At 42.9% G+C, this 17,856-nt stretch overlaps 1 protein-coding gene across 1 annotated transcript in view; it reads left to right on the top strand.

The window, feature by feature from the left end:
- The window catches only part of LOC115458280 (protein INCA1-like), a 40,981-nt gene that overhangs the window by 7,696 nt on the left and 15,429 nt on the right, over positions 1-17,856 (top strand). Inside the window, exons 2-3 of the mRNA XM_030188144.1 lie at positions 4,409-4,531; positions 6,055-6,097. Of these exons, the coding sequence (XP_030044004.1) occupies positions 4,409-4,531; positions 6,055-6,097 (166 nt within the window). The remainder of the gene's footprint in view (positions 1-4,408; positions 4,532-6,054; positions 6,098-17,856) is intronic.

The following is a 17,856-nucleotide window of genomic DNA, read 5'->3' as shown; positions in this document are numbered from 1 at the left end:
CATGGTCAAAATGTCAGGAGTTGTGAAAGAGTTTGATGGTGGTTGATTGAACAAGTTGTAGACGTTTTTAAGGGAATGCATAGAGTAAAGATAAGTGCTAAGAGAAAAGTATTGAATCATTGAAGGGAAGATTTCTGTTGAGATTTAGACAGCTGGACAGGGAGTTGCACGGATTAGGGAAGAGAATATATTTGTATTTAGAAGAATTGAGAAAGAGAAGATTGTCCTTCAGCCATTGGGAGACTTGTGCAAGGCACTTGTTCAGAGATGTTAGTGACTTTTTTGTTTTGTTTTATGGCATTTGATGTACCACACATAGGCACTTCAGCGGTCTGCAAATAAAGGAAACTTTAAGACAATCCAGGAACGTAAGACCTTTGAAGTCAGAATGATTAAATATTTTGATACCCACCAGACAGGACTTAACAAAGATCTGGGTTTTCTAGCCCATTGTAACCCATAAAATTCTGCTTTGTCACCCTCTTATCACCATGCATATCTCCCTGTCCCTCATCCACCCAGCTCTCCTTGTCTCTCACCTAACCCACCTCACCCTTATCCTGTGAGACTGCAATGTTTTTTTATCAACATTTATCAACTGTTATTTATCAACATTTGCTTATTTCCGATCTGATGAAGAAGGATTACCTTTGAAAGCTAATCAAAAAATGTATTAAGTTAGTCCAATAAAAAAAAAGGTATTGTCTTATTTTCCTTTCTATGTTTTATTTTCTTTTATTTATAATGATTACAAATAAAAAAAAGAAGGAAAATATACGAGGAGAAACGGAAGAGAAGCATAGAACTAGGTAATAATGAAGGGAAAAGATTCTGAGAAAGGGTGAGTCTTGATCAGTTTCTTTAATGAAATAATGGTTGGTTGGTTTCTGATGTGGGGGCAGATCGTTCCAGAGTTAGGGTCCAATATATCTAAAGGCAGAGTTCTTTGAAATTTTAAGATGAAAAGCAGAGTGTAGGGGGAATGTATGTAGGTTCCGGTAAGCAGAGCAAAGACAGCGGAGGAGGGTGTAGGGAATGATAAGGGAGTTAAGGTAGGAGGGGATGATGGTGGGATTTGTGGACAAGTAAAAGAATTTTGTATTTGACACGAGCATTGACAGGAAACCAGTGTTCAGAACTGAGGAGGGGGTTGGCATGATCTAAACAGCTGGCATTGTGTAATAACAGCGGTTGACTGAATGAGATGGAGGCATTTAATGGTGTAAAAGGGGAGACCAGAGTAGAGTGAGTTGCAGTAGTCAAGGCAGGACATGACAAGTGCCAGAATAAGAGGGTGCTAATGTGAGGAAGAAATGAATGAGTGGATGGATGGATGACATGGAGACGATGGAGGGCAAAGAAGGAGGAACAAATAACTAAATCTATTTGTAGTTTGAAGGTGAGCTATGAATGAAAGATGATGCCTAGAAATTTCATGGAATCTTTGTAGTGTACATGTGACCGTCAACAGAAGGAGAGGGGGGAGAACAGAATGGATTCACATTTAGTTGAGTTAAGAAAGAGAAGATTGCTGTTCAGACAGCAAGAAACGTGGGACAGACAATTGTTAAGACGGGAAATGGCAGAAGGATCAGAGACATGACACAGAACTGAATATCATTTGTGTAGCAGAACGGTATGCAGGAGTAGTCTTGAATAATCGTGAGAAGAGGGGCAAAGTAGGTATTGAAGAGGGTAGGGGCAAGGATAGAACTTTCAGGGACCCCAGAGTGAAGAGGAAGGGGAGGAACTGAGGTGCGATTGAAGGTGAGCTGTTAAGTGCAGTCAGTGAGGTAGCTGGAAACCACTAAAGAACTGTGCCAGCAATACCGAAAGATTGGAGACAATGAACTAGGACAGAGTGGCCCACTAGACTAAAGGCAGAAGAGAGGTCAAGGGAGACAATAATGACTGAGGAATGGCGATCCAAGGCAGTACAGATAGAATCATACATAATGAGGAGGATGGTTTCAGTGCTGTGATTTGGCCTAAAGCCAGATTGATATGGATGAAAAATGTTACTCTGTTCAATATGTTGAGAAAGCTAAAATAGTACCAGTTTTTCAAGGATCTTGGCGAAAAAAAAAAGGGAGATTAGAAAGCAGGCAAAAGCTGGACGAGAGAGCAGGATCAAGGTGTGGTTTCTTAAGTTGGAAGGGTCAGTGATATGGTAGAGGATCTGGATATTGTTGGCTTTACTCAGCTTATGGACTTTTTTTTCCAAGGAATTTGTCTAAACCTTTTTTTTTAATCAGCTATGCTAACTGCTTTTCAGTGTTCCTGGGCAATGAATTCAAGAGCTTAATTATTTGTTTTGTGTTAAATATACTACTTACTAACTCCATGGCATGTCCCCTAGTCTTTGTATTTTTTTTTTAAATAAACAATGGATTTGTTTTGACCTGTTCCACTCAGAATTGTATAGACATTTCCTCTCATCAATCTCTGCTCTGAACTGAAGTGCCCCAACCTCCCTAGCCTTTCCTCATAGGAGTCACATTCCAGCCGTTTAATCATTTTGGTTGCCCTTCTCTGTACCATGTCTAATTCTGCAATATCTTTTTTTTTGAGATGTGGCAACCAGAATTGCACATGATACTCAAGGTGCAATCAAACGATGAAGTGATACAGAGGTATTATGATATTTGTTTTATTCTCCATTCCTTGTCTAATAATTCCTAACATTCTGTTTGCTTTTTTGGCCACCACCTGACGTTGAGCAGAAGTTTTCAGTGTGTTGTCCATAATGACACCTAGATCCTTTTCCTGGGTGATGACTCTCCAAATGTGGAACCTAGCTTCATTTAGCTATACTTTGGATTCTTTCTCCTTCTGTGCATCACTTTGGGGCTCATTTTCAAAAGAGAAAAATGTCCAAAAAGTGTCATAAAGCACCATTTGGACAGATTTCTTCTCAAAATATCCAAATTGATATTTTAAAAACCTATTTTGCAAACATTTATCTATGCATGTCATCTGCAATGCATCCAAATCAGAAGAGGGCATGTCAGGAGAGTTTCAAAGTACTACTACTACTAATCATTTCTATAACACTACTAGACATACACAACGCTGTACATATTATATGCAAGTACTTTCGCTGTCCCTAGAGGACTCACAGTCTAAATTTTTGTACCTGAGACAATGGACTTGCCCAGAGTCACAAGGAGCTTAAATGGGCTTAGGGTGTGCCTAACATGTGGACGTTTTACAGCCATAATAAAACAAAAACATCTAGGGCAAAAACTTCAACATTTTGGTCTGGACCTGTTTTTGTAACGAATAAGGCATAAAAAGGTGCCCTAAATGAGCAAATGACCACTGGAGGAATAAGGGATGACCCCCCCCACAAAAAAAAGTGAATAAAAATAGTACTCACAAGCCTCTATGACAGCCTCAGATGTTATAGCCAGGTTCATTGGAGCAGCAGGCAGGTCTCCATAATAGTGTAGTCGTGGGTGCAGTGCACTGTTGACAGGTGGACCCAGGCCCATACCGCCCCCTACCTGTTACATGTGTGGTGGAAACTGTGAGCTTTCCAAAACTCACCAGAAACTTACTGCACCCACATATAGGTGCCCCCTTCACCCATAAGGGCTATTGTAGTGGTGTACATTTGGGGGCAGTGGGTTTCGGATGGGTTTTGGGGGTCTCAGCAAACAAGATAAGGGCGCAGCAGTGAGATGTGTACCTGGGAGCATTTATATGAAGTCCACAGCAGTGCCCCCTAGGGTGCCCCACTGCTCTCCTGGGATGTCTGGGGGACCAGTCTGCCAGGGTGACTGGCCCTTCCTACATCCCATTGGCTTGATTTTCTACATTTTGCATGCGTATGGTGGTTTGTTTGGTTTTTTTCGAAAATGGTCTGAAAATAAAAATGCCGAAAGCAAAAAAAAAAAAAACCTTGTTACAAAAGGTATTTTTGAAAAAAAAAAAAAAGACAGATATTTTGCAGTTTAAAAAATGGCCATATTTCCTATTCGGATTTTGGACATTTAGCACAAAACGTCCAAAATCTGACTTAGACATCATATCAAAAATGTCCCTCCACGTATCCTGCTTGTCCTAAGGGTCCCTGGTTCATTCCAGATGCCTCAATGTTTTTAGATCTGAGGAAGGGAGTTTTAGCTCCCAAAAGCTAGCTAAAAATGCATTAAATTAGTAAAAAAAAAAAAAAAAAATAGAGATCACCTTATGTTTTCTGTTTGTAGATTTTTCTTGCTGCACAGAATGTACAAGAAATCTGACATAAGCATTTTACACTTCTTTTTACTCAAGGTTTGTCTGTAAATTAAGTATTATCCTGCGATGATTTCAAAACTAAATCTTGCTTTCACTGGTCATGATTCAAATGCTGTTTCATTTTTGTGTGCTGAGTATGAATTTTTGCTTCTTCTTGCTCTACCAGGCAATCAAGGATGGTCAGCAGATACCACTCAGTGACTGGGGATATGGATGCTACTTTTCTCAGCAGCCAACATGTGCCAGGCTATAGCCATGAGTTCTGGGACACGCACAGCCAGCAGCCTAGGTAGCTAAGAACCAGGGCAAATAGCATGTCAGCCCGTGGAATAGCATAGCCTTCTCCCATTCTCATCTCTCTCTTGTTACTATTACTTGTTTCTAAAGCAGTACAAGGGATATATATAGCACTGTACAGACACATATAAGAGAAACAGTCCCTGCTCCATAGAGCTTACAGTCTATTCAAGACAAACATACATAAAAAACAAGATTCTCTATGCTGTCTGATGCATGGGTGGCTTTTAACAATAGCTCTGCAGAGAGTGGAAGCAGGGACAGGGAAAGGAGCCTGGTTTTTGATTCCCTTTGATCTTTCATTAAACTTGTCTTTTAAAAGCATCCACTTGCTCAACTGCAGCCTTACATATCACACCGTTTACTCTGAACACCCAGCATAAACATACTACATCTGAGAGAGGATAGGACTAGGCAGAGAACACAAACCAGGTAAACTTGATCTCAGCATGAGTCTTCCCTGGAGTTGATGCCATGAGAGAGCACTCTTATGTGAATCTGTACTCTGTTCAGAATTGTACATAATATGGATAATACATTTTTAAAAAACGATATCAACTAATAACTGTTGGCAAATCTACTATGGTGACCAGTCTAGTAACTGGTGGGCTATCCCTGGATCTTTGATAGTTGGTGGAGGGGGCGGGACATGCCAGTTTGTTCCTGCTATTTGTGGGCTTTCAGATCAGTCAGAACAGGGATTAGGATTTGACATCATCATCGACAGTGGTCTGGAGATTTTTTTGTCCTATTCTGTATCTCGTCCCTAGTCATTGCAGTGACAATCCGCAGCCAAAGAGTACCCTTTCTTAAGCTATTTTCTTATATTTCTTTGGGCTTGCAGCTAAATTAGAACCAGCTTCTAGTGAGATCATACTGGTGTGAGCCTGCACTTGGCAGCTACTCATTCCCTCCCCCCCCCCCCCCTGTTTTTTAACAGGGACAGAGACTGTGCTCTGGCTGAGAGACACAGATCGTAGTTCTGTACTGTCCCTCCATGCTCTTGAGTCAGCTAGTAGGTGTTGCTCTTGGGCAATAGCTTGCATTCCCTCATTCATCCCCAAGGGCTGTGATCTCTGCTTCCACAGCATCCCAACCCTTGCCAGGAGCAGGAACAAGGTGGAGAACACAAACCCAAGACTCCTGCACAGTAGCATGAAGCCCTGCCACTAGGTCATTGAGCAGGCCTGAAAGTGATGGATACACTTTAGATGCAAATCTCAGAGTAGAGAGATGCACAGGCATTACCCACAGTGATCATTTATACACAGGAACCGCCACATTCCACCTTGCATGTGAACGATCACGGCACCAGCTTTGCAATATGTTTGGGCGTAGGTGGTAGAGTTTCTTGTATTATTTTTTACAAATCAAAAGTTGATGCTTAGAGATCTGGAGAGGTAAAAATCCAGTATTTGTTTTGGCTACATTCGTAGGATAGTTTCCCTTTAAATTGATTTCTTTATTGTACAGGGTGGATGTCTTTCTAACCCATTCTTGAACTCTGTTTTCCAGCACCCACTGGATGCAGGAGTATGGTGAAGCATCGCCCATGCTGGTATGTTTCTATGCTTTAACTTAGTGAATGCTTAACAATTAAAGCAGCAAGGAATAATAGAGCACATGCCACAGCCCTGTAGCTGCACACCTCAGGTGCTGAAATCAGGCTTCAATCTAAAATGGAGAGGATCAAAGTAGCTTTATTCTACAGCAATATTGCTTTGTCTAAAGAGTCATTTAATAAAAAGATTACACAGGGATATTTACCTGGACGAACAGTGAAATTATGCTTTTTATCTCTGTATTTCTACTAGATCAAGGGGCTCGTTTTTGAGTCCCTTGGTCTCCTCTTTACTTTTTGTGACCTCAAGATGAGTCACTTTATCTTCCCGTGCCTTAGTTCTAATCCACAGCTTTACCACCGATTCTCTACGAGTTTTTTCAAATGAGTTTGTTTTGTACCTACACAAACAAGATACTATTCTGATACTAGTCTTAAACCCTGATAAAACCATTGCAAGCTGGATCTCTGGCCACTCTTAGCATCCAGCTTCAATACTGATGTTTGGTTTGCCAATTCCAGTGGTTGACTCATTTAAGTACCTGGGTATTGTTATTGATTATCAGTTATCTTTTCAAGAACACATCATTTCAGTTATGAGAAAGGGATTTTTCAATCTTCAACAACTTCATACTATTAGACAATTTTTTTGATTAAAAAACTTTGCACACATTAATTCAGGCTTTATCTCAACACTTGACTATTGTAATGCTGCTTATGCAGGCATAAGACCTACAGTTGAAAATGTCTCCAAACACTTCAGAATATGGCCATCAGACTTTTATGTTGAGCCTGAAAATAAGACACCCCTCCCACCCCCCAAAGCTGTTAAACAAAAAACAGTACATACCAGCCTCTATGACAGCTTCAGATGTTCTGGTCAGTCCTATTAAAGCAGCAAGCAGGTCCCTGGAGTAGCCTGCTTGCTGCTACTCCAGGTGGTCAATGCAGTGCACTGTAGAAAAAGATACCCAGGTCCATAACCCACTCTAACTGTTACTCCTGTGGTGGAAAGTGTGAGCCCGCTGTTGCCCTCTGAGCAGGGAGAGGCATCCGAATCTCTCCCAACGGGGGACCGCACGAGGCTCGCGGGACAGCAACCGAGCACCCGACTCTGCCTCCTCACCCACCCGCCCACCCAGAGCAAGGAGAGACGATCGAGCCTCTCCCATGGGGGACTGCCCGTGCTGTGTGTAAGTGGTCATGCGCCTGGCTGTGCCTGCTCGCCCTCCTACCGGTTCCTCAGACGACAGCAGGAAAGGGGGGCACTGTCTGGTGGGGCTGCCCCTGGAGCATGGGAGTTATGGAGGCATGAGGAAACCGCCGAGGGCTCAGTTAACAGCACCGAGACCAGAACGCAGCAGCAGCAACAAGAGGAGAAGGGGCAACGCGGCGGAGGCCCTGGAGACAGTAGCGGCAGCCTGAGGCTGCTGCCCTCCTCTGGTGTCTACCTCCAACATAGACACAGCTCCCAGGGTTGTGGAATCTCTGTGCCCTGGGCAACGCGTCCGATCACCAGACTGTGAGTAAAGTGCCTATTATATTTCAAGATATTGAGACTTTACAAGTTACAACTGACAAGGCCTGAAAGGCCTAATAGTAAAAACCAAAGTAAAAACTGAATAATTGCTAGTGAACTAAAGACACCTTCAGCAGGATGGGCATGCCTGAGAAGGAGCCTTTTGCACTGCATTTGATCAACAGGAGAAGGCAGGCTTGTGAGGAGAGCAGATTGTGGCAACACGGTCTTAATAGAAACCACAGGAAATATATACCATAATGAATACCCTCAAACTACTCCTAATAATCTACTCCCTAACACTGATCCACTTAACACTATTTGTTATCAATCTATGATGATTGTTGATCAATCTATGATGATTGTGTAGTATGGGTATGATGTTGTTTTCTGCAAGTGGGGTGGTTAGTGTTAACCACCCCACTTGCAGAAAACAACATCATACCCATACTACACAATCATCATAGATTGATCAAATACGCCACACCTCTCCAAACTGTTAACAACCTAAACAAAGGAAGAACACTTACATGCGAACAACCACAACAGAAGGGAAAGAAGGGCCCAAACAAACTCACCTCAACAAAGAAACGACAACTAACAAAAGTCCACTTAACACCAAATACAGAAGACCCATTCCAAACAATCCAAGTGGCCTACGTCAACGCCAGATCTGCTGTAAATAAAACAGCAATACTAACAGACTGAATCATGTCAGAAAATCTCGACCTACTCTTCCTCACTGAAACTTGGATCCAAGACCAAAGGGACCCTATAATCCTAGACCTGTGCCCTCCAGGATACAAAATCACACACTGGACCAGAAAAGATAAGAGAGGCGGAGGCATAGCACTAATCTATCGGTCCCACTTTACCACTGAAACCACTGCCGAGTCCATAACACCTCAACTTGAAATTGCCTCAATCAGAATCCACAACAAAACCCTACGCGATCATTTGAATTGTGTCTTGTTTTACAGGTAATTGGAACGAAGGCCAGACTAACTTCATGGACTTCATTTCAAACACTTGTGTAACCAACTCCAATATACTAGTATTAGGAGACATTCACCTCCACCTAGAAGACCCAAACTCTACCAACGCACAAGAATGCAAGGAATTCCTCCACTCATGGGATCTTAAATGGCCACACATGCAAGCAACCCATGTCAAAGGGCATACACTCGACCTCATCTCACACAATCTGTCCACAAACCAGAACCTAATAATAACAGAAATTAAATGGACCGAAACAACATGGACCGACCACTACAAACTAAACCTATCCCTAAAATGGCGGAAAAAGAGTTCACACCTTATACAAGAACACACAACCTACAGCACAAGAGGCCAAATAGACTCGGAAACATTCTGGCAACAGATATACAAAAACAAATGGACAGCACAAACGGACTCTATATACTACCTCTCAGAATGGGAAAAAAGATGCAGAAGCATGCTGGACGAAATAGCACCCTTACGAACAAGAACCTCACGTAGGCATAACTCCATACCGTAGTTCAACGAAGAACTGAAAAAAATAAAAACACAATTCAGGAAACTCGAACGAGCTTGGAAAAAATAAAAGACAAACACACGCTCAACGCATGGAAACAAATACAAAGAAAATACAAATACGCAATAATACAGACCAAAAGGTCAACTATAAAACTAAAATAGGGCCAGATTACAAAGACTCAAAGAAATTATACCAACTTGTGAACAAACTACTAGACATCACCTTGGTCACCACAACCAATACAAACATCCCATCTGCAGACAACCTTGCTAAATACTTCAATGAAAGAATTGCAAACCTACGTAACACGCTACCTCAGGACAACACCGATATCAAAAATTTCATCACTGGCTTTGACACAACCCCTGGTGAATACCCAGTGGACCAAACCTGGTCAAACTTCGCTCCCCTCATCGCGGAAACAGTCACCCAGGCAATTAATAGGTTCTCCAACTCTCACTGTAAATTGGATTCCTGCCCCAGCTACTTAATAAAATCTGCCCCCCACTGCTTCATAGCAAACCTTACATCCCACTTAAACTACATGCTTCAACAAGGTCTCTTCCCTAAGGAAAATGGCAACATCCTACTCACCCCAATACCAAAAGATCCCAAGAAAAAATCAAACGAAATCATTAACTACCGCCCAGTAGCATCAATCCCACTGGTGGTCAAACTGATGGAAAGCATGGTAACCAAACAACTTACTGATTATATAAACAAATTCACAATATTACATGAATCACATTCAGGATTTCGCCCCCTCCATAGCACTGAAACAGTACTAATTACCCTCCTAGCCAAATTCAAGCAGGAAATAGCAACAGGCAAAAGCATACTTCTCCTCCAATTCGACATGTCCAGTGCGTTCGACATGGTAAACCACAAAATACTACTAAGACTCCTAGATTACTTCAGGATTGGCGGACACATACTTAGTTGGATCAAGGGTTTCCTAACCTCTAGAACAGGTGAAATCAAGCTCAAACATATCACCACCGTGGAAAGCAGAATGCGGAGTACCTCAAGGATCACCACTATCACCGATCCTTTTCAACCTAATGATGACCCCACTAGCCAAATCCTTATCCAACCAAGGCCTTAACCCTTTCATCTATGCAGACTATGTCACAATATACATTCCTTACGAACGTGATCTGACAGAAATCACCAACGAAATCAAGCTCAGCTTGAATATCATGGACTCATGGGCAAACGCATTTCAACTAAAACTCAACACAGAAAAAAACATACTGTCTAATCCTCTCATCCCAATACAATACGAACAAACTTACAAACATAAACACCCCAGATTATACCCTCCCTATCTCAGACAGCTTGAAAATTCTCGGTGTTACAATCGACCGTAACCTCACACTAGAGAACCAAGTGAAATCTACAACAAAGAAAATGTTCCACTCAATGTGGAAACTCAAATGCGTGAAACCATTCTTTCAGAGGGAAACATTTCACAACTTGATACAATCAATGGTACTAAGCCATGTAGACTACTGCAAAGGAATTTATGCAGGATGCAAAGAACAAATTATAAAGAAACTTCAGACAGCTCAAAACACGGCAGCCAGGCTTATATTTGGAAAAATGCGATTCGAAAGCACCAAACTCCTCCGAGAAAAACTGCACTGGCTCCTAATCAAAGAATGTATTGCTTTCAAAATCTGCACCCTGGTTCATAAAATTATCTACAGCAAAGCCCCGGGATACATGACAGACCTCATAGACCTACCAACCAGAAACACAACAGGATCAACACGAACATTATTATTATTATTAACATTTGTATAGCACTACCAGACGCGTGCAGTGCTGAACACCTGACACAGAGAGACAGTCCCTGCTCGATAGAGCTTACAATCTAAAAAACATACCTAAATCTCCACTACTCAAGCTGCAAAGTACTCAAATACAAATCAACGTATGCATCCAGCTTTTCCTACATAAGCACAAAACTATGGAACGCATTACCAAAAGCCGTGAAAACAACTTATGATCACCTAAACTTCCGGAAATCATTAAAAACTAACTTGCTCAAAAAGGCATATCCTACCGACCCAACTTAAATGCCTGTACCCTGCAACACAATGAAACCAAAGGTCATAATGGACATATAATAACTCTTCCTCTCTACGATTCTCTTCCTCTCTATGATTCCCTAATGTGTCTGTACACACGAACCTTATTCTACCACAACATTACTGTATTTGTTCATAACCGGAATTGGCGAACACCTCTACGGTACTATGTAAGCCACATTGAGCCTGCAAATAAGTGGGAAAATGTGGGATACAAATGTAATAAGTAAATAAACTCACCAAAAACCTACTGTATCTATACATAGGTGACACTTGCAAGCATAAGGGTTATTGTAGTGGTGTACAGTTGGGTACAGTAGGTTTTTGGTGGGTTTTGGAGAGCTCACCATACAATAAAAGGGGATAACGGTGAGAAATGTACCTGGGACCTTTTATATGAAGTCCACTGTAATGCCCACTAGGGTGCCCCACTGCTCTGCTGGGATGTTTGAGTGCCCAGTCTACTAAGAATGCTGGCTCCTCCTACATCCCAATGGTTTGATTTTGTGTGTTTTTCACTTGGATGTTTATTTTTTTTTAATGGTCCAAAAAATATACACACAGAGCATAACAAAATCTTGCAAATGGCCATTTTCAGACTTTTCCAGGTTCGAAAATGGCTATGTTCACTACTGTTTTCCGCAAATCATCCAAAGTCGGATTTAGATGTAATATCAAAAATCTCCCTCCACGTTCATTATATGAACATCGACTGGTAGTTCCACCATCATCAGTGGCTAGATATGCTGATACCAGATCGAGTGCTTTGTTTTTTGTGGCACCTTCCCTGTGGAATGTATTGCCTGAATTTCTCCAGGCAGAGATGAACTATAAGAAGTTCAGAGCTTTGCCAAAGGCTCTTTTGTTTAAGTTAGCATATAGTCTTTAAAACTTCAGTACAGTGGCGGGAGTAATGCTATATAATTTTGTGGGATGATTTTGCTTTATTGAATGTTTGTGTGTTTTTACTGCATAGATTGTTCCATTTCTATATGGATGGGGTTATAACTGATGTTGATATGTTGTTGATTGGTTTTATTTCTTTGCTTTTAATACTGGAGTTCTTTCCCTTTTCCTTTTATTATTATTGTAAACCATTCTGATGTACTGGATTAAGAGCAGTATATTAAGACCCAATAAACCTTAAATTAACAAGATCTACTAATCATTCCATAACTTGACATCTAGCTTTTCATAGCCCCATTAATGGACTTAGGCATCTCACACAGAAACAAGGCCTTAACTCTCACTACTCCACTGCTGAAAATTCTCTAAGTCTGTCCAAGGCTTCAGCCCTCACTCCTTCACTGCTGGTGATCTCTGTCCATCCCAGGCTCTACCACTCCTCATCAAAGAGTATCCTTTTTGCCTTTGTGCTAAATCTCTCACTCTATGCTTCTCCCAAGCTTTCTTGAATTCCAACGTACCCTGAAAAACCCTGAAGAAGAGGCAGGAGTGATGCTTACTTGCTCCTGTCTCTGTGTTGCCATCTTCCACATTGGTGCGCCTTACCCCGCAGTGTGCATCCTTGGACACACCATGCAGGGTCATTCTGCCAAATATGGTATGCAGGAGGTGGGATGGGAGGTCCGCTAGACTATCAGGATTTACTTTTGAGAGGTTGGGGTGGATCAAGGAGTCGAGGTGGGGTAGGGAATCAGAAGATAGGGGCTCATCCTGGGGGTGTGAGGCAATCGGGGGATTTTGGGAGGTGGGTAAAGGGGAACAAGCTTTTTTCTTTTCTTTTTTTTTTATGCCTGTCTTCTGGTTAGTTCATGAGGCAATCAGTGCTCATATACTGTGACAGAAAGGGAGACACTTTTTGCTCTTCTATAGCAAATGGCTGTATACTATCACTGGTGTGTGCTGTGTTTTCTGACAGCACCCACTTCTTAACACAGTGGTAATTTGCATGCCATTAATTTATTGCATCAGAGAGCAAAAACCTTTGTTAGGTTCACATTAGAAGCCAGATGCTCAGCTGTTGGTGCACAGCTCTAATGCACATTGGCCCCAAAGTTAGGTGTCACGGGCTATTAAATGGCAGGAAAACAGAAGAACAGTAACCCTCATGGACAAACAGACGAGACAGTCACAACAAGGGTGACAAAGGAAAGGGCAGCAGACGATGTCCAAGATAACACCTTTATTGAAATATCGAAGACGCGACACGAGTCGTGTTTCGGCCTAAAAAGACCTTCAGCAGGAGTCTTAGGTTGGATATGAACTAATATCAAGCTACTCCTAAGATGATGCTGGTGGTGTTCAATATCTTGCTGCTTTCTTCAATAAACACTTGGTAGGACGCTTGTTCTTCTAAGAGTACAAGCGTCCTACCAAGTGTTTTTGAAGAAAGCAGCAAGATATTGAACATACCAGCATCATATTAGGCGTAGCTTGATATTAGTTCATATCTAACCTAAGACTCCTGATGAAGTCTTTTTTAGGCTGAAAAACGACTCGTGTCGAGTCTTGGATATTTCAATAAAGGTGTTATCTTGGACATCTCTGCTGCCCTTTCCTTTATTACCCTTGTTGTTACAGGCTATTAAACAACATTCCTTGTCATCATCAGCATATGAATCCAGGAACTGATGGGTTATGTCCGTCTACTAGCAGGTGGAGATAGAGAGCACAGTTGAACTCTGACTTATAGAATGGTGAGGCTCCTGCTGAGTCAGTATACCTTTATCTCTAGCAGATGGTGAACAGATCTCCCATTGGCTCCTGATTTTCTTCTACATTGCTGGCTTCTGTTCATTTCTTGTTCAGTTGAGTCTAGGTGGTTTCTAGGCTGCTGTTGGTGCCTTACTGGGGTACACCTGGGGGTGCCAGGTCCCCCCCCCCCCCAACAGCTAATTTCTCCTTCTCAGAGAACAAATAAAGAAGGAAGAAATAGCATCAAAGTTAGAGCTTGTCCCTCCCTTTCACAGTCTTTGACTGTGAGCGGCTGTTAACTGGAGGGGGTTGAGAGTTGTGTATGCAGCAACCAAATCCAGCATTCTTCTGTGAAGAAACTTATGCCTTCTCATTCTTCAGCTGGCGGGGTAAATACCCCTTTACATTTTAATTGCTGTCGGCTCTGGTATTTGCCGCGCCTTACTGTTTGTCCCTGCTGCTTGTGTCTCTCCTTTCCCCTTTGCACTGGCTTCTCTGCGGTGGTTCCCATGGCATTCAGTAGTGTGTAGTGTTGGGGCTCCACATATTTGGCAGTTTCACGGGGACTGTCATGCTGGGCAAGTTGACTTTCCACATGGATCTCTCTCCTATCTCTTCGCTCGAGCATACCACATCAGCCATTTTGGAATACGGTGCCTCTGTGGATACAGTCTTTTCTCTGTCTCAAACATCTTATGCTCCTGGATGCTCTCAAGCTCCTCTCTTTCTTCTCATAGAGGATCCCTTCCCCTTTGATCTTACAGCTTGGCTATTGAGAGGTCATGGCTGAGAAAGAGGGGGTGTTCTTAAGATGTCATTACTGCAAGTATGGAAGCATTCTACTTCTTCAATGTAGCTTGCATCTGGAGGTTATTTGAAGCCTGGTGCTCAGGCAGAGCGATTTCTCCCTTCTCAGTATCTGTCTCTCACATTCTAGCCTTCTTGCAAGAAAGCCTTAAGAAGGGTCTTGCTCTCAGCTCCCTTAAGGTTCAGGTGGCAGCCTTATCTTGTATAGAGGAGGCTTATCTTGGGCTTCTTTGGGTGCTCATCCGGATGTGGTCCATTTTCTTAAGGGAGTAACTTGCCTCAGATCTCCTGTACATCCGCCCTGTCCAGCTTGGAATCTGAATTTGGTGCTTAAAGCTCTACAGCAAGCACCTTTTGAGCATATGAAGAGTGTCTCTGTGAAGGATCTGACCTTGAATACTGTATTTATAGTGGCTATAATTTTGGCCCAGAGTGTTTCTGAGCTGCAGGCTTTATCTTATAGAGATGCTTTCCTTTCTGTTCTTTCACTGAGGCTGGAGTCTCCCTCAGGACAGTTCCATCCTTTTTGCCAAAGATAATCTCTGACTTTCACCTTAACCAGCCATTGTTTCTTCCTTCTTTCAGGAAAGAAGATTGTGGAAAGAGTTATGGTCTGCTGCATCTACTTGATGTACACCGTATTTTGATTCATTATTTAGAAATCACATGATTTCTGACATTCGGACCAATTTTTGTTCTCTTTGGAGGCCCTAATAAAGGGAAATGAGGCTTCCAAGGCTACAATTGCTCGATGGATAAGAGAAGCTTATGAGGAAAGGCTAAAATGGCTAGGGCTCTTCAGCTTGGAGAAAAGGCGGCTATGATAGAGGTCTATAAAATAATGAGTGGAGTTGAACGGGTAGATGTGAAGCGTCTGTTCACGCTTTCCAAAAATACTAGGACTAGGGGTCATGTGATGAAGCTACAATGTAGTAAATTTAAAATGAATCTGAGAAAATGTTTCTTCACTCAACATGTAATTAAACTCTGGAATTCATTGCCAGAGAATGTGGTAAAGGCGGTTAGCTTAGCAGAGTTTTAAAAAGGTTTGGACGGCTTCCTAAAGGAAAAGTCCGTAGACCGTTATTAAATGAACTTGGGGAAAATCCACTGTTTCTGGGATAAGCAGTATAAAATGTTTTGTACATTTTGGGGATCTTGTCGGGTATTTGTGACCTGGATTGGCCACTGTTGGAAACAGGATGCTGGGCTCGATGGACCTTTGGTCTTTCCCAGTATGGCAATACTTATGTACTTATAAGCTATATTTTCAGTGTACCTTCTTTCCAGTAGGCCATCTCCTTTGGCGGTGAAAGCCCACTCAACCAGGGGCATTTCCACTTCTTGGGCAGAGTCATGTGCGTTTTTTCTGATGAAAATCTGTAGATCAGCTATCTAGTCTTCTTTGCATTCTTTTTCCAAGCATTACTGGGTGGATGTCATGGCTCAATCGGAAGCGTCCTTTGGGTCATCTACACGCGACTGCTGTTTCTGCTTCCCTCCCTACTTAAACTCTGCTCTGATGCATCTCACCAGTTCCTGGATTCATATGCTACTGATGACAAGGAAGGAATAATTATGTCTTACCTGATAATGTTCTTTCCTTTAGTCACATTATATGAATCCAGAATCCTACCATGTCTTCTTTCATTTTGCTTCTCTGTTCTGGTTTGCTATTTCAGGTTACAGTTTCTGCACTCGTTGAGGTCGTTGTTATTGTTTTTCATTACTTTGCTGTGAGGAAGGAGAGGTTTCTTGTGGCTAATGCGATGTTGTCTTTTGCTTTGTTATGAGAAGATCAGACAGATGATCAAAAGCCCTACACTGTTCCAAACAGCGCTCTAAAATTAGCACCTGAACAGCATGGGGCTATACCACCCCTATGATCAGAGCTAATAGCATACAAATATATGCATGTTATTAGCTCTGATCATAGGGGTACTTCTACAGGAGGATTGTGCTTGGGCATGCGCCCAAGGAACAATCTTACCACAGAAGTTGTTTGATAGGTCCAGGCTGTCAAAAAGAGCCCGGACCTGTCAGACATTCCAAGGGGCTGGAGGTCCTTTGGACCTCCAGACCCCTCCGTCCCCCAACAGAGAAAACCCACCTGGCCAGACCCAATCCAAAAATCCCCTCCACCCCGACAGAAGACAAACTGATGACCCCCTCCCCTGCCCCCATGACAGAAAACACCTCCCTGGTGGTCTAGCGCTCCCTTTACCCTTACCCTGACCTGACCCCCGCCACCGATAGGTTGGAGGTCCAGTGGACCTCCAGCCCCAACCTGGTAGTCTAGCAGCCCCCTCACCCCCCTCCCTGTACCTTTGATGATGATGAGGGAGTAGCTCTTCCTCCTCGTTCCAGCACCACCTCCAAAATGGCGCCCTGTCCAGAGCATCCTGGGATGTGCTGGGCAGGGATTCCTTACAATATAAGGGAGAAACTTGTCTTCAAAGCTACAGGGAGGGGGTGAGAGGGCAGCTAAACTATCAGGTTGGGAACCTTCAGGCCTTTTCTTCTATCGGGGGTGGGAAGTTGGGTAAGGGGTTAGGGGTCATCGGTTCATCTTCCGTCAGGGGGGAGTCACAGGATTGGGTCTGTTGGGGCTGGGCGGGTCTGCTCTGTTGGAGTCCGGGGGCACGGAGGTCCACCAGACCTCCAGGCCTTGTGTTTGAGGGTGTGGGCTTTAGGATTGACAGGGCCAGGAGAAAATCCCGGACCTGTCAAATCCTGGTCCCCCCTCATTCCTCCAAACCCTAACGCTAGCTCCAAGCTGGTGTAGGGTTTGCAGTGGTAGCAGCACCCTTGTTTGGAATGCTGCATGCTGATCATGAAGGAGGAATGCGGGAGATTCGTTTGCATGCAGTTGGTGGTCAGAGCTGGCGAGCACATTACATGCACTCGTCGGCTCTGATCATTGGGTGGGAGCAAGCGTGGGTGCTAGTACGGCGCTGTTGTCCCCTAGTGTCCGTGTTTGCTTTTGAACATCTGGGCACAGGAGCCTCACCGTCGTATATATGAGAGGTCAGTTGTGCTCTCTATGTCCACAGGCTGGTAGACGGACATAACCCGTCAGTTCCTGGATTCATATGCTATGACTAAAGAAATAAAATTATCATCAGGTAAGACATAATTTTTCCATTCAAGGATTTTATGC

The sequence above is a fragment of the Microcaecilia unicolor genome, chromosome 14, assembly GCF_901765095.1.
Source record: "Microcaecilia unicolor chromosome 14, aMicUni1.1, whole genome shotgun sequence".
Lineage (NCBI taxonomy): Eukaryota > Metazoa > Chordata > Amphibia > Gymnophiona > Siphonopidae > Microcaecilia > Microcaecilia unicolor.
Note: the sequence above shows the minus strand (reverse complement) of the source record. Positions and strands in the feature narration are given on the sequence as shown.